This window comes from Primulina tabacum, chromosome 16 (assembly GCF_025594145.1).
Source record: "Primulina tabacum isolate GXHZ01 chromosome 16, ASM2559414v2, whole genome shotgun sequence".
Taxonomy (NCBI): domain Eukaryota; kingdom Viridiplantae; phylum Streptophyta; class Magnoliopsida; order Lamiales; family Gesneriaceae; genus Primulina; species Primulina tabacum.
This window is the reverse complement of record NC_134565.1, coordinates 28,388,140-28,408,471: the sequence shown is the minus strand read 5'-3', so window position 1 is coordinate 28,408,471 and position 20,332 is coordinate 28,388,140. Positions and strand designations below refer to the sequence as shown.

The 20,332-nt window shown below is 31.1% G+C and overlaps 1 protein-coding gene across 1 annotated transcript; it reads right to left on the bottom strand.

Annotated features, from left to right (window-relative positions):
• Positions 1-726: 726 nt before the first annotated feature.
• LOC142530095 (diacylglycerol kinase 7-like) lies at positions 727-14,540 on the bottom strand. The gene is made up of 12 exons (XM_075635872.1): positions 14,114-14,540; positions 7,806-7,928; positions 7,540-7,677; positions 7,371-7,456; positions 5,583-5,670; positions 4,191-4,266; positions 4,018-4,100; positions 3,566-3,636; positions 2,141-2,218; positions 1,872-1,959; positions 1,390-1,506; positions 727-1,110 (listed from the first exon to the last, which is right to left on the bottom strand). Exons 1-12 carry the CDS (start codon positions 14,453-14,455, stop codon positions 952-954), a joined length of 1,449 nt encoding a protein of 482 aa, XP_075491987.1. The 5' UTR covers positions 14,456-14,540; the 3' UTR covers positions 727-951.
• Positions 14,541-20,332: the final 5,792 nt, after the last annotated feature.

The following is a 20,332-nucleotide window of genomic DNA, read 5'->3' as shown; positions in this document are numbered from 1 at the left end:
CAGTAATTCGAAAGTTAATGCCGCCCAGAGTATCATAGTTGTAGGAGATATGTTGCCCGGAGGTCAGGGGTACACTGAAGAATCTTTACATGATTGCGGCAGTGATGCTACTCTTGGTGGAGAAAGAGATCAACAACTTATCAAAAATGCCTATAAGGCTATAAGCATGGTGATGAAGGGATTCAAGAAATGGATCTAATTAACGATTTCAAGATTCTTAAGTTATGCCTGGGAACTGATAATAATGGGGAAAGGAATTCCTAGAAACCAACAGAACTCAAAACTGGGTAATGACATGAAGCATGTAAAGTTTGGGATTAATTTACTTACTGTAAAGGATATATTGAAAGATCGTATGAAATACTAATTGAAAAAAAAATTTCAAGCTCTAAACCAAAATTGCAGTTTACTAGATACAATGCGATCTACACTGAAACTAAAACACGAAATATGAGTAATATGACTCACTTAGATTCAATTGTATCAGGCCTGTGAATTTCATTAGAGATCGTAGAAGTGCGAATGTATAATTTCAGAAAGAATAAATTTCAGTTGTGTAGGAACCACGGTCCATGTTCATCGGTCCCAGAATAGTGACAAGACTATATACAAAGACTTTTCAAGGGATCACCCTACCTATGATTTTACTATAGGATCAGTCACTCTAATCAATTTGGTGATCAAAGAATTACTGATACAACATGCTATATTGTGCACAGCTTCTCGTGTTTTGAGGAATAACTTGTAGAAACGATATAGGATCAAGATACATACAACCTCAAGATGTCTAAAACAACCTTTGGGAGATTTTACATAACGCATATTCGGGTCTACGACAGACTAAATAAATTCCCCTATGCGATAAATAGGATACAAGACAAAATATTGGATCTATACAACTATAAGCTTTCAAAAGGCGGAGGAAACTTTGCAAACAGAAGGAAGTAAAATCTAGTCTCTCTTGACCATAACAGACTTATATGGTACCCGTTTAATTTCCACGAATGTTGAGAATTCTTTGTTCATGGGCTGTTTCCAAGGTTCACCATCCATCTGCATATACGCCTTTGTCCATTCCCCACCTCTAAGTTCAAACCGAATGTCCGAGACCTGGAAATTGCGGGGTATGGCCCATTAGTAATATATAAAACCATAGTTTGTTGTTTGACAACAGCAGCGATTTCGCTGAAAACCTAATGCAGAAAAACAATGCAGCAATTTGAAAATATTTCACGTGCTTCAAAGGAACAAGATTTATTGTTCATACATAATTACCGTATTTTTTTTAGCAGATAATGCCATTTAATATTTCTCCAGTAAGCATTTGTCTGCATGTCATTGCACAAAAAAATTGACAAGTATACATTTTAAACCAAGTTCTTACAGTACCTGGGCTATGTGTTTTGCTGAGATCAATTCAGCCATAACCATTGAAGCATGCCACCCATGTTTGAAACCAAAAACTTCTAGTAAACCATCATCAGCATGGGCCTCCACAAATCCTCTCTAGAAAAAGAAAAGACAAATACGAGAACAGTAATAAATAATCTATATGAAGCAACTATTTAACATATTGATCACCATACATTCACCATCAAGCCAAAAATATAAAAACACTTAAGATGAATAATGCACATGAAACCAAAAGGTGCACTATAAGTTTTGTCCTTTTTATGGGGAAACGTGAAAGTGAATCAACATACATGAATCCAAAAAAATGCATTATATCTCTTTTTGCCCCTTTATGGGGAATAATGAGCGTGAAGCAACATATATTGCTGAGGCTTAAGGAAAACAAAAACAAAAACAATCAACAATTATTTGGTACATCAGAGACTGGGAAAGTTGCATGGTGTGAAGAAACTTTTTACCTTTTCTAAATAATTTGGCTTTAAATGGCCCCATGGATTTCTTCCACTTCCATAGCTAGGAAGATTGAGGATAACTATAGACCTCACACTGGAAGATGGATAAGAGTCATTGAGAGTTAATTCAAAGTGTACAAAAAATTAAGTACAGAAACAAATTATATGAAAAGAATTAGCTAGTAAAGCTGGATGGAGATCGCGATTGTTCAAATACAATTGTTGTAAGCAGGCAATAAGTTCAGATGCACTCTGAGCAAACAAATGGACTTAACCTTGATGGGACAGGAATTTGCTCCCATTTTGAAGAATTAACCTTCTTAGCATAGATCCTTAAGATGTTCTTCAAAGACCTGCACAACATTAGTATGAAAATGTATTGCATGGTTTAATAGAAATAAATCTGTAAGGACCAAGGAGAATCACATAGTTTGCAGCAATCAACGTCGCAATGCCTAATTCTTTGTTACTCCACAAGTAAAATCACCTATGACATGAACAAGTGTTAATATGCTCAAGCATGTGTGGAGAGAAGGTGCTTTATATATCTTAATGCCACACTTAATTTGGAAAGAATCAAGTGGAGCAAAGATGCAGAGTTGTAAATCAAGTAGCAAATTGATAACAATAAACTAATTTTTAATAAAGAAGTACTATAATTAGAGTAAATTCAGAATTCCAGAATACAAGCGTACATTACTGCAATCATTCAATAGTAAAGTCCATCTGCGGTTAACTTGGCAATAAATTGAAGAAACTTGTTAACTAAGATTCAAAATTAATATCTCAATAAAGGAAGACATGCACCATGTGACACAAACAAATATTCTCTTACAGTAGTATGTTTGGATGAACAAAAAATAAGAATTGGAATTGGAATTAAAAATTTAAATCTGTGTATTTGAAATTCCATTTCGGTGTTTTATTTTACAATTTGATTTGACAATTAAAAATAATATTATTTGATAATAAAAAACATTGTATTGCTTATTTTTAAAAAATCAATGTGCATTAAGCATATTTATATAAATACCCATATTTGTTTATCAAGAATAGGACGAAAATCAAATTTAAACATATGAACAACATATTTTTCTTAAATTGCAAGAAATGAAAAATATAAAGTTTATCAAAAGTAATTACCAAATTTTGGTAAATTAAATTTTTAGTAAAAACAGTGAAGTTTTTTAAAAGAAGAAATAATTTATAGGTTTTAAATATAAAAGAATTTTTTATTGATTTGAATTTTTTTTTTCAAAATTTCTAATATAAGTGGGTGTGAATCAATCGTAGGAAAATTGTATCTTATAAAATCTGAAAAGAAAAGAAGAATGAAAATTTATGAGTAAGTTATACAAATTTAATAATAAAAATGATTTTATTTTCTCCATAACTCAAATTTCACGAATCTCATGTTACATTTAGTTAAATCAAATTCCATGAAATACCGACCCCTTTTTTAAATAACATATCTCTCATCACTAAAATGATATTTTCAGTTCCAAATCTCATTAAATTCCCTGATACCACACACGATTAGCATTCTATAAAATTCTACAATTGGAAATATCTCTCATCACTAAAATGATTTTTCAATACCAAATCTCATTAAATTCCCTGATACGACAAAACGTAGTTAGTATAGAAAGCACTGACTTACAAAAACTGAATTCAAATTCGGGAACAAGTAAAACAAATACCTTAAACCTGGATTACTGCTGCATGGCGTGAAAAACCACCCTTGCTTGCAACTGTATCCAGAATATATTAACTGTAATAAATAAAAGTTAGCATGTATTACTGCCCCTTGATAATGAAAACTATGTAGATATATAAAAGCATGTCCATGATTGTTGTGCATATTTCGAGAAAATATATAAAATATGCAGCGCCAACTTTAGTCACAACGAAAATGAAATACGATGAAAATAAAGTAGCACCAGGATTAAGAACCAATGTAAAGGAATATTAAAGGAAATAGCATAATCACATCTAAATCTTCAAAATCTTATCGTCGTCAAATCCAAATGTCACATAACCCACCTTTAAAACAAGAAAATTCCGAGTTCCTTAAGTTAAACCTTCATTCTAGAATTAATGCTAAGCAGAAGAAAATCAAAGAAAACTAGGACTACGAAAGAACAATTTGCACCTTGTTTGAAATAGGACCCTGAGCAAGGTAAGGTTTTTCATTCCGCAAATGGTGGAAACCATAAGCAACCTGTGCATCCATGCCTTCAAGCACAAAACAAAGATATTATTTCAACTAAAAGCATGTGAGCACAACTTAAACAGAGAAGAAACTAACAAAAATCAAAAGCGGACCTAAGCTGAAATAATTATAAAAGACTCCCTGATAACAGGAAACCTTTTCTGGTAACTCCCCTTCAACTTCAAGTTCCTACATATGACATTTATTAATAACATAGATCAAGCACTCCTGTAACTTTCAGTATCAACATGATAAAAATAATAAATATATGGTGCTATTGCCTTTAAACGGGGCCAGTTAAAACAAAGTTTTTGAATTCAACATTGCAAAGCACAAGCTTGTGTGATGCTCGACTGTGGATGCAATAAAGTAGGCGATGCACCACATATAAATAAATTAGTATAACTTGAGCACAGAATAATAAATCACTACCCATGCAATTGCCATATCAAGACATGGAGCGGCCGAGCCACATAAGTAAGAGTAAAGAAAATAATCCATTCATTTTTTTTTCTCGGAAACCTTCTGTTTTAAATATAATTTCTTGTGATTTTAACAAATTATCAAACCATTTGTTGAACTAAGATGTAAGCTCAGCTAGAGAAACATTGCAATTGAAAAGTACAAACTGATGGTTAGGAAAAGCAACGAACTTCTATTTAAGATACTGGCCACCATTTTTGAAAAAACAATGAAACATGCACGCCTCACCAAAAAAATGGAATCTGAGGAGAAGAAAATCTATCAAAAAGCATTATTTAACTGGAATAAGATGAAAATTTAGGAATATATGAATTTGATTTCTGAAATTCTAGTTGTAGCCTATCTTCATATGATAGATGTACTCAAAGAGTGTGTCACAGGTCACTTATTTTCCAGTTCTCTACAGATGTAATAGAGGGCAAACGTTTTCAAGGCAAGAAAGGCAATTGGCAAGTTGTTACTGTAGTCCAAAGATCTAATTAATTGGTGTTCCTGTTCTTAACTGGTTGCTGTCATTAGTTTGTAAACTATGACAAGTTAAATTAAAAACAATTATGAGACCATAAGCTCGTAAAGAGACAAAGATCATCTTAAAAGTTCGCATAACCAAAAAACGAAAAATGAAATCCTCGATATTGTGATTCCAAAGTTACTCTTCCCCAGAAAATATCTTTTAAACTAAACTTCTTTATGAATGAACATAGATTTTTATGATATGATCCAACATCTTCAAGAATATCGTTCCAAAAAATCACAGTTCATGAGTTGTATTGAATAAGCTTAATATGAACTGCTGAAGAAGACAATCCAAATGCATTCCCATGCCACTAACTCATTTGCTATGAGAATAACCTTTGTGTTGCATTTATAGAATGATCACTTTAATAAGATTAGGTAGCTACTAAACATGACTAGATGAAGTACAGAGCTACTTACCTTTTGTACCAATTTTAACTGAAAATAACCCACGGGAACAAAACAAAATAAAAACAAAGACAGTTAAATTAACTTGGGCTACAAACCAGATCAAGAGGTGTTTCTTCGGTGGCTTTGAGAGAATAAGGGGTTTTCAAATCTTCCCCAGATGGCATTGATATGAGAACATGCCAACTGCACATTAAAGTTGCATTCGTCAAACTCCAAAGGTTATGCATCTTTTGATGAAAACAAAACAATTATTCCGATAAGTAAATGTACATGCAACTTTCTATATAAAAACAAAGGGTCATGAAAAAAGACAACTAATAGTTTGTGGCGACAATGCGACGACGCAACTATATTTTCCAAAAGAGACACTTGGAGAGAAATGGAGATGTATAAGCCATTTCCAAGAGAGAGTAACTATAATCTTCAAACATACCAAAGATTTCCTTATTAACAATTAGGACAAGTTATTGACAAACCCACCACAATTTAACCATTTTTCCATCAAATTCAACAATTTCAGGTCCTCACATTACAAATTACAACGTCGCACATCTTTATTTTTACACCTCTGTTAGGTGAATTCATCAACAACCTTTTCTAAAATAAAACAATCAAATCAATCACACCATCATCAATCCTACAATCTTGTCCTTCAAATTAAATTTTGTTCTAAAAAGTTGCAACTTTTTGAAGGTATGGAAGTAGAAAGAATGAGACCAAAGGTTTCACACATTCAATCTGCTGCAGTCAATGCTATGGTTATTTGACAGATAAAAAGGGCAATATAAATGTAATTTAATGAATCGGAAAGATATATGCCTATCGCTGCATTAGATTTGCTCGATGATAATATTTCTTTTTCATTAAATGTTCACTTCTGGAGGGGGTTCGCATTAAGAAAGAGGAGGAGCTAGAGTCATTTTTACTTTGCTTAGAGCTGGCAAGATCATGCAGAGAGTTGAGGATAGCAGAATTTGGGAGTTAGAGAGCAGGTGTCTTTTCCTGCAAAATTTTTTTTGTTCTCGGACAAACAACCTGACCTAGTTATGTTATACACTCTATACCCTCGAAGGGAAAATCTCTATTCTAAATAAGGTTCCAGTTTTTTGTTGGATTTTGTTACTTAATAAACTGAATATACATGATGTTCTACAATGGAGAGCGTTCTACACAACGACCGTGATGAATCTATAGATCATATCAATCCATCGTGCAGTTTCTCAACGTCTTTATGGAACAAAATGCGGAAAGAATCTAGGTCTCATTGGACGTGGATAAAAAATGTAACAAACTTGTGTGAATCCAACTACATGTTTGGAAGAGATAATGCCAGAAAATTATGAAAGTTGGTGATGATGATAATCTTGTAGGAGCTTTGGAGGGAAAGGAACAAAAGGTGTGTCTCAATTGTCAGAAAAATCCAATATTGTTTCACTTTGTGCACATGTATAAAGACCTAAAAACCTCGATTTACCTCATCATTAATCTGTTGCCAACCTATATGAGCATTAATAATAATGATGCAACTTATTTTTAGTGGACTAAATATTTTGATTGAGCCATCTACCATTAGTATCTATAGATGGATCAAAAGGATACCTTCTTCTTCAAATGTACATCTATATTTATTTTATTAATAAAATTTTGTTTCCTAAAGAAATCATGCCATCAAAAAATGGCCCTCAAGAGAGTATCCACAGGATCATTTACCAAGTATTAATCTTCTAGCCACCCATTTTCCCTCATTGTTTCTACAGTTGTACAATACCTTAACCCAAAAAGTCGGCCAAAAATTTGTTGAGAAAATATACATGTACATATGTAACCTAGTACGCTAAAAAGGTCTAAAAAGATAATCAAAATTAACAAAGTGTAAAACTAACCTATCCAGATGGGCAAGGGAACCGTTGGCTACCTTGTCAAGAGTTCTTTTAATGGATGATTTCCAATTAAAAGGAAATGATCCACCCTACAAAAAAATTAAAATAACGACCAATCTAAGATGCTAGATGATGGGGAATATGAAATTGCCACAGATTATTAAATGCGTACCCAATGAAAACTCCTCGACAAGTCATTCCCTGTTCCAAGTGGAATAACTCCTGTTGCTGGTATTGGAAGTCGACCCTGTTTGTTAAGCTCTCCAAGACAACCAAGGACCCATCCAACAGTACCATCACCCCCCGCAACCTGTCATATGCTAGATACATTCAAGGTCTGTGTGTAAATTGCCTACATGCACTACTGCAAAAGTTATTTTTGCACAGGCGAGAAGGTAGCAAAAAAAACTCAAAAACATATCAGCAGCGGATATATACCACTATTCTAAGTTTTTCACGAGTCTCTTTAGCACAGCTGTCGCCAAGACTAGCAAACTTCTCCAGGCAATACAATCCATACTCAACAAATTCATGAGGCTTCACGTTTGATAAGTCAAAAACCTGGTCAACGTATAACAGGAAAAAATGAGAAAGCCACATATGAATGTTCGTCATTGTAACCTCTGCATCACATTTTCCTGGTATTTAACAAGTATTAGGCTTAACGCTAAACAGAGAAAACATTTTGTGATAATGCTAGTAGTTATGGAGTTCCAACAGACACCTAATCTATAATATCACATGGTAGAATCTTTGAATTAATAAAACATAAACTCTAATTTCACTTCCTCGATGCTAAAAAGGATATGGCGTAAATCAGTGTTATGCTTGCAATCTCTTACATGCAACCAAGCTACCAAAAATTGATCATCTAAAAATCAAGCGTGGGCATATATGATTCCTGCAAAAGTTGCCAATGGAAATGCTTTTCTTTTATTCTATTTTCCCCTATTATCATGAAATTTTAGACACGAGCTTAAAAGTTTAAAGCAATAAGTTTGTAGCTAATCCCAAAGTTCTATGATTGTAGTTAAAAAATGCCACCTAATTTCAAGTATATTACTTCACTTCTGCAAATAAGATTCACAATTTCACATTAAAGAAACAGGCCTTATTTGTGGACCTGGGAAAAAGAAAATGGTAGTATGAAAATTGAAATAGAGGGTGGAATATTCTCCATTTACGCAGTAAAATGCTTACACAACAACACACAAGACTTTATCCCATTAAGTGGGGTCAACTATATAGATCCCCTACGTCATTATGTTTTATCTCCGATGATATCATCATCTATATTTAGATAATGCATATCATGCATAATTGTTATTATCCAAGTATTCTTTTGTCTCGTTCTTTGTCTATTAATATGAGCAATAGTCATGGTCTCGCATCTTCTAGGTGGAGCCTCTATCGGTCGCCTTTCAACATGTCAATACTATATTAGGTGTCTCCCTCAATTTTATTCGATATGGACAACCCCAACTTTCTCTCTTATATACTTGTTTCTTAGTCTATTCATTATTGTATGTCCGCACAACCACCTTAGCATCCTAATCTCTGTGACTAATCTTTTACTTATGTGCACGTTTTACTGACCAACATTCAGATCCATATAACATAAATAGATGACCTATCCGCTATTCTGTAAAACTTCCATTTGAGTTTTAGGGATAACATATATTACACATATACCAGATACATTACTCTACCTCGACCATCCTACTTGTATTTTATGTGATAAATCTCTATAAATCTCCCCCACATTTCTATAAGAATGATCTTAGATACTTAAAGGCCTCACTCGCCGTAAATTTGGCACCTCCAATTTTAATCATTGCCTTTTATCTCATAGCATTGTTAAACTTAAAGTCCATGTATTTTGTCTTTACTCAACAAAGCTTAAAACATTTCTTTTCCATCATTCTCGCCAAGTTTCAAGCTTGACACTTACTCATTCACGAGTTTCATACACTAAGTCATTGAAATTTACAAACAACATGCACCAAGTACACTGTCCTGAATACGTCTAGTGAGTTCAAACATGACAAGTGCAAAAAAATAAGAGCTTAAAGCCGATCCCTGATGCAGCCCTATTTTTTATAGGAAACTCTTCAGTTAATCATCCTGAGGTCTTTACTCTTTGTCACTATGTCCTTATACATGTCCTTCATGACTTCAACATATGCTACTCTTATGTCTTTCTTTTCCAAAACCTTCAACATAATTTCTCTCGGCACTCTGTTATATGCCATTTCTAGGTCGATAAACACCATGTGTAAATCTCGCTTCTACTCTCAACGTGTTTCTGCTAATTGTTTGAGGAGGTGTATAGCCTCCATCATCGACCATCCAAACATAAATCCAAATTGATTTTCAGTCAGCTTACCATATTTTCTTAATCTTCTCTCAATCAATCTTTCCCAAAGCTTCATGGTTTAACTCATTAGCTTACTGCCCTATAATTTGCCAGTTTTGTATTTCTCCCGTGTTTTTAAACAAGAAACTACAATACTACAAGAAACTACAATACTTACTCCACTGGTCTGACATTTTCTTCGTTCTTATTATCTTGTTAAATAACTTTGTAAGCCATCAAATTCCTTGATTCCTAAGGCACTTCAATACCTCGATCGGAATATATTGGGTCCTACCCCCTTCCATTTTTCATTTTCTTCAAGGCTTCATCTACCTCTGAAGATCGAATTCTTAAAAGCTCGTGTTTCTATGTTCCTTTTAACATGCTTAAATTTCCCAAGTTAGGTCGGTTATCTTGACCTTCATTATAGAGGTGATGAAAATACCTCTTTCATCACTCTTTTATTTCCCTACCATTCACTAACACCCTATTTGACTCATATTTAGTGCATCTTATTTGATTTAGCTCTCTTATTTTCCACTCTCTTGCTTTAGCTATTCTATAGACCTTCTTTTTCCTTCTTTGTATAGTATCAAGCTATCGATAAAAGTCTTTGAAACTTTATCTTTGGCTTCTTGAATTATTTTATTGACCTCTTTCTTGGCTGGTGCATTTTTTTCAAGTTTTCCCATTCTTACAAGTGTAGAATAATAATAGGCGGTTCTTTCGACATTCACTTTCTCTTGTACTTCTTTTTCCCACTACCGAGATTTTTTATTTGGTGGTACCCGTACTTTTGCTATTCCAAGAATGCTCTAGCCACCGTTTTCACATGGAGTGTTTTCTCCAAAGTCTCATCAGCGTCCCCATGTATATTTTCAAAAGCGTGTTCTCCTAATCTATCCTTAAAAGGCATTTCGTTTCTCATCCTTTAAGTTCCACCACTTGATCCTAGGAGTTGTACAAACTTTACTTCTAAGAATACCATGTTTGAAACGTGTATCTAAAACCAAAAACCTATGTTGGGTGATTAAACTTTCTCTAGAGATGACCTTGCACGCTTTCCTATCCATCTTCTTGACCACAACAAAGTTAATATGTGATTTATTATTCCCATTTTTTAATGTTATCAAATGTTTGTCACTCTTTTTGAAATACGTTCTAGCTATGTTAGCTCATATGCTATTGCGAAGTCTAAGCTGGTCTTTCCCTCTTCATCACGTCTTCGTAGAACATAACCCCCATGGACTCTATCGAAATCCTCGTTTCCTTCCCCCACATGCTCGTTTAGATCTCCGATTAAAATCTTCTCGCTTGGTTGAATTCTTCGTACCACCTCAGGTTTTTAAGTTATGGAACATAGGAAAAACCAAAACAAGAAATGGAGTCGGTGTTGTTGTAGATAATTTGTTATATCATGCAGTTGTAGGGGTAGTTAGAAAGAGAGATTATTAACTGCACTTAAGATTGATATAGGAAAAGAAACTATTAATATATCAGCGTTTATGCACCTCAAGTATGATTAATAGGAAAAGAAACTATTAATATACTTAGTTTTTCTTTTCCTATATCTATCTTAGGTGTTGCTATATTATCTCTTCCTAACTACCCCTACAACTGCATCACATAAAAATTATCTACAACGACACCGACTCCATTTCTTGTTTTGATTTTTCCTACGTACCATAACTTAAAAACCTGAGGTTTCTATTGTCCTTTCCTTCTCCCCTAGCCATTTTGTCTTTTGCACACATAGAATAATAATCTTTCTCCTAATCATTGTCACCTACATAGCTTTGCTAGTGAGGGTCCCTATATTTCACGTGCCTAATCTAAGACAATTTGTATCCTTGTGCAGTTCATTCTTCTCTAACTTAGAACATGAGAATCTTGATTATTTAAAACTACATCAGAGTTCCCGTTGAGGTATGGCGGTCGTTTCCTAAGCATCGCAGTAGGACCCTGCACGTACGAGGACTCTTACATATTTAACACTAAACTCGAGTCCACTAGGAGATAATCCTTGCCGAGATGTTTCAGTCGGACATGCAACGCGTTCATTTCGGGGAACATCCTAGCATTAGCACAATAGTTAAAGGGGTCTATACATAAAAATTGCCAAAGTTTTACACTGGCTGGCAACCTAACGCAACCCTCCTCTTTAACCCAGGCTTGAGTTCGAACTTGACTCGAAATATCCGAGCATGGTCGCGAACTATTCGTATTATTGCTTGAAATATAGACTCGAAAGAGTCGAAATATATTTATTTACTATTTAACTGTATTATATTAATATTAATTAATAATTTATTAAGTTCACAAATTGCTCGCAGATTATCGAACAAAGTAATTGGAGGGCCGGTAGAGAGTTACTTTTAGTTCATGTTCAAATCATTAAATACATTAGCAACTCCAACAATTTTTTATATCTTAACAAAATACTAATAAATTAGGGTAAAATCAAAATTTTATTCGTGAAATTTTGATTTTTCGATAATTTTCATAATTTGTGTGAAAACACAAATAAGTCTATACAAATGGGATAGAGGGAGTATTACTTTTAGTTCATCTTTTTACACTTTTCAAATATACTACATAATAAATTATGCATCATCTTTCTATAATTCGTATAATCTATATGATAATAAATATATGATGTAACCACTTTTGGTCTCTCAAGCCATACCAAATATTTCCCCCAAAAAACCCCTTCCCCATAAATAACATTATTTTTTAAATAAAACAAAGCATAATAAATTGGTGATTAAAAAAATATCATAAATTAAAAGTTCAAACATTAATTTTAAATTACTTAAAATGTCATTATATTTCATTTTAAAATTTATTACATGTACATTATAAAATTCTATTTTAGATAAAAATTTAATTTACGTTCACACATGCATGCCAACTTTACTAGTAATTATATTAAGAGTGAGCATGGCAGTGGTCCGTGGTATGGAATTTTTGTTATTTGTCAATATTACATCAATTCATTTTGATAATTGTCACTTCAGCACAGACAGCTTTATAATTATCATCTTTACCCTTTGAAAATTTTAATATATGACATATTGCATTTATCCTATAATAGTATGTCAAGTTTTTTAAAAAATAAAATAAATTAAAGGTAAAATTCAATTAAAAAAAATTATACGAGCACACAACACGTGCAATATTGTAAAAAAAAATTACTTGTTTATCTACACCCCAAAACCTTTTCTGCTATTTTCCTTAAAATATTTCCCCAAAATTATTTCCCACGAAACATAACAATCTTTAGAACAGAATACATAAATAAACACCAAACAAGGAGAGAGAATTTGTTTGCTTTATCAAGCAAAGAATAATGCTTGCTTTTTATCTTGAGGGCACGAAGAAAGTGCCAACTGATTTTGAGAAAGACCTGAGTTCGGTATATATGCACTTCCAACAGAAGATACAGAACTAGAGTGTGTTTGGCTTTTAGAGTTCGGTAAAATGAGATTTTAAAATAGAGTTGGTATTTGATGGAATTTCATTTAACTAAAGTAATGGGATTTGAGTTTTAAAAATAATATTATTATTTTTATTTTAAACTTTTTATAACTTACTAATAAATTTTAAATATTTTTAAAAAAATTTACAAAATACCACTTATGCAAAATCTATATCATCAATTCAAGCTATTATTATTATTATTATTATTTATTTTAATTTTATTTGAGAAAAATCAAATTCTTTTTTGTCTTAAATTTTAATATTAAAAACCCAATTTATAAAATTTGGTAACTTTATTTTTAGTTTCATCTTATTTTTCCATTTATTAAAAAAATATTTGTTATATGTTTAAAATAAGTTTTTGTTCTTACAAAAAAATAGTATTTATAGAAATATTATTAATAAAAAAAATTTAAAAATAAAAAATAAAGAAAAATTATTTTTTTAATTTCAAAACAGAATTCTAATTCCATGAAATTAAAATTCAAATCCAATTTCAATTCTAAATCCTATTTTTTATACATGGGCGTGCCCTCAATTACCCATATATTTAAATAAAGGAGAAAAATAAATATTCCAAACAGACGAAATTAAACATAGCTCGGATCCAAGTTTTCACCACTCGAAACACATAATAAATTCTCAAAAATAAAAAAAATCAGAATATTCAAATAAACAATATTCTCTTTCGTCACGTCACTAATCAGAAAGCCCATGAGTAAGAAAGGAGATAGGAAAGAACAAGTTTTTTTTTAATTAAATTATTTTAAAAAAATTTAAAGACACACACGCAGTTGAATTGTCAAATTCTTTCAAAAAGAAAAATAAATGAACGTCACCATCTACAACTCGTTAGATGTGAACTCGTGCACGTACTCAATTCAACCAATTTTGAAAATTCGTCGATTACCTGTTCTTCGGCCATGAGTTCCTGAAGTCGAGCCTTCAGTTCGGGCCCGTGCCGCCCGCCGCTCTTCGAATTAATAAACACAACGATCGGATACTCCGGCGGGGCAGCAGGCTCGGTTCCCTCGGCGTGAGCAGACTCGTAAAGACGAGACACAGAGGCGGCTTCAGCGTCCTTGGCTTGGATCGCTGTCCTTATGGCGAGCCTGATGTACTCAGGGAAAGTGATCTTCTTCCTGAGATCCTCCTTGGAGATACGCACGCCGGATAGCGTGAAGCCGCGTATGGAGTCGACGAGAGAAGCCCGAGCCGAGCCGACCCGAGTTGGCGTTCCCGGGGAGCCCATTCCGTGAGGTGGCGATTGACGATTCTGTCCTGGCTTGTTTGTGGGAAAAATGGTTTCAAAGATTTTTGAGTGAATTGTGTGGTTTTAGTAGGGGGGAGTGGGGGTTTGTTTTTATAAGATTGGGCTTAGATATCAACAAAATTACAGAAAAACCTCCACGTGCTCAACGGTTTAACTTCTGGTCGATTGTATTGTACATCAATCCCATCTATATTATACTTAGCAGTTAATTATGAATTGTTTTTATCATTATCGATGGATTAAAGTATAATTTAAAAATTTATGAAGTGACTAAATTGATATTTGAATCATAAAAATAAAAAAAATGTGTGTTTAAATTTAAAAAAACAAAAACAAAATAACAAAAGTGTAATATTAGTATCGTATAAGAATAAATTTGAAAGAAAAAGTTGGTGTCATCCTAGGTAGTTACTATCATGTGCTCAATCTTAATATAATAGAATAGATTATGTATTTGTAAAATATTTTTTATAATTCATTTGTTTTATATTTAATTAAAGATAAAAATTTAATTATAAAATTAGTGAGGAATTATAGTGCTATGTTAATATATGAATTAAAAATAATTAAATAAAAGAAAGGAAAAAAAATAAGTAGAAAATGAACTTGCAACATACCGATATTAGTAGATCTCTTGTGAGACGGTCTCACGAATATTTATCTGTGAGACGAGTCAACCATACCGATATTAACAATAAAAATTAATAATATTAGCATAAAAATTAATAATTTTTAATGGATAACTTAAATTAGAGATCTGTCTTACAAAATACGATATGTGAGACCATCTCACATAAGTTTTTGCGATAAAAAATTTATCATGTACGATACATCATCTTTTATTTCTCAAATTGTCTTACATCAATATATTTTTTTCAAAATTAACATTGAAATTTATTTTCAATATTACTTGTCTCAAATTATCCTATGATCTCTCACTAATTTCTATCAATTATTATTAAACTAAACATATATATTGTTATATAAAGAATTCGTCACATATGCTATTATTATATATAAAGAATTTGTCATGTAGATGACAACATCTTTTATTTCTCAAATTGTCCTTATATTAACATTTTTTCTCAAAATCGACAGTGAAACTTATTTTCAATATTACTTATCTCAAATTACATTATGACATCTCACCAATTTATATCAATTATGATTAAATTAAACATTAAATTAAGAATTTTTTTTAAAAACTCTTATATAAATTATAATTATAATCATAATTTTACACACATTGACGTGTGTGCATAATTTATTAGTTTTTTAAATTAAAATGGAGAGTTAGTAAGTTATAATTATGCGTTGCATGTATAAAATAAATATAATAATTTATACCAATGAGATGATAATATAATATTTATTATTTTATTAAACACTTAATTTTATGTATTTTTATCTAATTACTAATTATTAATTCACGTGAAAAATATGATTACAAAATCTGTAATAATAGTTGATACAGATGTTTTCATTCCAAATTGGATCATGAAATATATATCAATGACGTCATGCATAATTTTTAATTATTTATTTTATTCTGAACACAAAGTTCATTTGCGAATGAGCCAGGCGGCGGAATTCTAATAAACAGCGAGAATAACGTGATAAGGTTATAATAAATAATTCGGTTAAATATTTCGTTCAAAAAAAAAATTTCGATTAAATATTATCTGAACGTACAATCTTTTGAAACTGTGACAAATTATTAATGAGAAAAAAATAAATAAATAGACTAAAATGTTGAATCTATATATGTAAGATATTGAATTTTCCAGTAAATTGAATGGGTAAAGAAAAATTCATGATGTAGGATCTCAACTATTTGTGAGGGTCTTTTCCAGTAAATTTGATATGTATTATCTTACGTGATCGTAGAGTAAATTGCATACGACTCTCTTGTGAAATATCAAAATATATAATAATCTAATGTAAAAAATAAATCAATTTTTAACTTCCTATGTTTCTTTAAAAATGTTCACGGACTTTCTATAAAAATATTAACATGATTCTAACCTCTTATGTCGTATTGTTGAGGTGCAATAATTGTCTTTGTTGGGTACAACGATCGAATCATGGCGCTTGAACTGCTATGCAGTTTAATTTATTTGATAATTTTATTTTTCATCATGAGGATATTAATTATTTTGAAATTTCGCAAGGGGGTGTATGAAATTTATACCTTGATTGTGACATTATTTTCTTCTGTTGCAAATATGAAAATTATTTCTTTGTAAATGTGTATTTACATTACAATTAGTTAGATCACAACAGTGCAAGAAATTAAATATTTCCTCTTTATTAAATTTAAAAAAAAAAACACATATTCTTAGGAGAATTGAAGAAGTCGTCTAATCTGAAAAATTCATTTTGGATTTGTTCTTCTTCGGTGTACATTTCAATGAGAAAGGCCTGCGTCGCACAAGGTAAAAAGGTTTTCTAGATTATATTTTAGTTGACTGGGAATTTTCTATTCGAACTCTTATTTTTAAATTATAATAATGTATAAAATTATTAAACGCGTCTACATACGAGCATTTGGAAATTATTTTTTTCCAATTTATATATAATTACTTATTTGAAAAGTACATAGAATAGTATGCAATTAAATTATTTTATTTTATTTTAAATTAGAGGCAAATTTCTCTTAAAAAGGAAACATACATTAGAATCTAAATTGCATGCATGCTATCAGCTTCGACTTAAAAGAAAACACATTCATAAAATTAGTGCACCGACGTACGCATTGCGTGCTTGTAAAATTTTTTTATAATTCATTTAATTTATATTTAAATGAAGAACAAAATGTAATTATAGGAAATGGTGAAAAACTACATTGTAATTTTGATATATGAATTAAAAATTAAAAAAAAAAGAGAGAAAAATATTTGAACCTACAACTTGAAGTTTAGGAAACAAATACTTTATTCGCTGAGATATATGTGAATTGCATTAAAGTTTTAACACTTTATTGATTTATAAAATTATTAAAACAGATTATGAGATCAAAAGTTAGTTACTCTAATGATCTCACGCTTAATAATATAGTACAGATTATAAGACTCCATAAAAAAAAAGAAAAAAAAGAACTGAGTGACGATATTTTCATCGCAACATCTACGGCAATTAATCATACAATGTGCTGAGGGAAAAAAATAAAGAAAATTGCAGAACTACCCCTGTGATATCTCATATTTGCTCAAATCCCCATATGAAAAAGTATTAGCTAGAAACTCCTTGTGTTTTTAAATTTCGAGCTCACACATTATTCTCATTATGTTTTGTACATCACGCGCTGAGTGTTGTGAATTGTCTTGGTTTTTTATGAGTGTGGAGTCTAAAATTGTCTCAAATTCAGGATACAAATGTAGAAGACCTTCTCTTCTTCACTTGGCTGCTTTCACATTCTTAGTTTTTAGAAACCCTAATCCGAAAATTATGAATCCAAATAGATTTTGGGAAATTAAAAAAAATTCAAATTCATTTGTTGTACTCTAGCGGCTTTGAACATATCAAACAAGTGATTGAGGAAAATACAAGAGTCAAACTACAAGTGATTTATAGAGTCATATAGAGTTGTGGCATGGTGGGAGATTTGACGAGCAGTGTAATAACTTTTACAGAGGTGGTGAGAAATTTGTGATTCCAGATGTTGATCTTGATACATTTTGCCTCAATGACTTGTTTGATATATTTAAAGCGGCTGGAAGACAATAAATGAATGTGTATTTTTTCATTCAATTGTCCAAAAATCTATTTGGATTCATAATTTTCGGATCAAGGTTTCTAAAAATTAAGACTGGGAAATCTGCCAAGTGAGAAGATGAGGTTTTCTACATTTGTATCCTGAACTTGAGAGCATTTTAGACACAACATTCGTAATAAACCACGACAATTCGCAACACTCAGTGCGTGGTATAACAAAAATATTAATGATTTTTCTTTAGCTCAAAATTTAAAAACACAGACAGTTTTCTAGTTAATACCTTTTTCATTCGGGTGATTTGAGTAAACTCGAGATATCATAGAGGTAGTGCTTGCAATTTCCTCTTCAATTTATCACTACATCGTTTATCATCTCATTTAACAAAAAATAGAGTCATGTTTATAATTCTTGAAAACCTTAAAATAATACAATTGTGTTATTTTATTAATTTTTAGAAATATTTAATGATTTTTTAGAGTATCTAGTGATATAGTAATAATTAATAAAATTGATAAATAAATAAAAACAAAAAGGCAGCATAAAATATCTTAATATATTTTTCTTTGCTGAGGGTTCCACAGCATATGCAAGGAAACATGAAAATGGTAATGTTATTTGGAGTCTTATCTTTAATTAATGGAGGAGAATCTTTTTACCTTTCGAGAAAGGCATTTCCATCCCTTTCCCCGCACTAATTGCGCACTTTTGAATGCGATGTTTAATATGTTATGCCCAATTTCTTTTTTGTGTATTTGACATAACAGTAGATCTCTTGTGAGACGGTCTCACAAATCTTTATCTGGAGACGGTTCAACCCTACCAATATTCAAAATAAAAATTAATACTCTTAGCATAAAAAGTAATATTATTTCATGCATGACCCAAATAAGAAATCCGTATCATAAAATACGATATGTGAGACCGTCTCATATAGAATAATATATATGTTTAATAGAGGTATACGCTATTTACTCAAATAGTAAAAATCTACTTTACATTAAATTTTAAATGATGGACTTTTTGTGGAGTTGATGAATTTTTATTGACTTTTATACAATCTCGTAAAAATTGTAAAACAAATTTCATAGACTTTTTTCGAGATTTTTGTATACTTTTGTAAACTTTTTAATAGAATTATGTGAATTTTGTAATTTATAATTGTGATTTAATTTTTATTAATTTTTTTTAAATAATTATTGGACATAGATAACCTTTTCAATTTTAAATTATTTTTTCATTTATGAATGTAAATAAATTTTACTTATGTAAAAATTAAATCAATTTAATTTTTGAAAAACGACAAATGAAATATCCAATTTATTGAAATTAAAATTTCAATTCTTTATATCATTTCATGGAGTGTTTACAACCTCTAAAAAATGCTTCTTCTTCTTTTTTTTTTTTTTTTTTTGCATATTTGTGAAGAAAAATCTCATACTTAATTTTTTTAGAGATTACAAATATTCTTTTGCGATTTTTATAACATGATGTTAAAAGCGAATTAAGTTTAGTACAAGGTTGCATGAAGCATGCATCAAACTTATCGTGGTGAATTATATAATTTTTTATAGTTACCTGATTTTTAGAATTATGCTCAAATATTGTCATGGTTATTATTTTGTGCATTTATCTCCCTTTGGCCTCATTCATTGGCTTCATATATTTTGAAAATGTTTTTATTAGATCAATCTCATGTCGATATAAATTATTAATTCAATATTTTCCATAAAATTAATCTCAATAATAGGTGAAACATTAGATTCAAAAAAAATTAAAATATAAATAAACATCCTAAAACTGGAAAACGAAGAATGACTGGGTGGTGGAGAAAAGAGGTTCGAAGATCAGAGAAAAGGAATAGAGATCATATATTTATTATTTTATATTGTATTTAAATTTTTTTTAAAAAAAAAAACTTCAAAACTATTTCTCCAATAATTAGAAATGAAAAATAAAACAAGAAGCAAATCATCATTCTATTGAAGGAAACCTACATATGTACCCTCAGAACTTCAAGAATTCGAGGTCGATTTACGGTTTTAATTCAATTAGTTACCGATTCCGGTGTCGATTTTTTTTATGTATAAGAACAGAATTCGAATCGTAAATATTCGGTTTCGATTGTTATTTTCAGATCATAA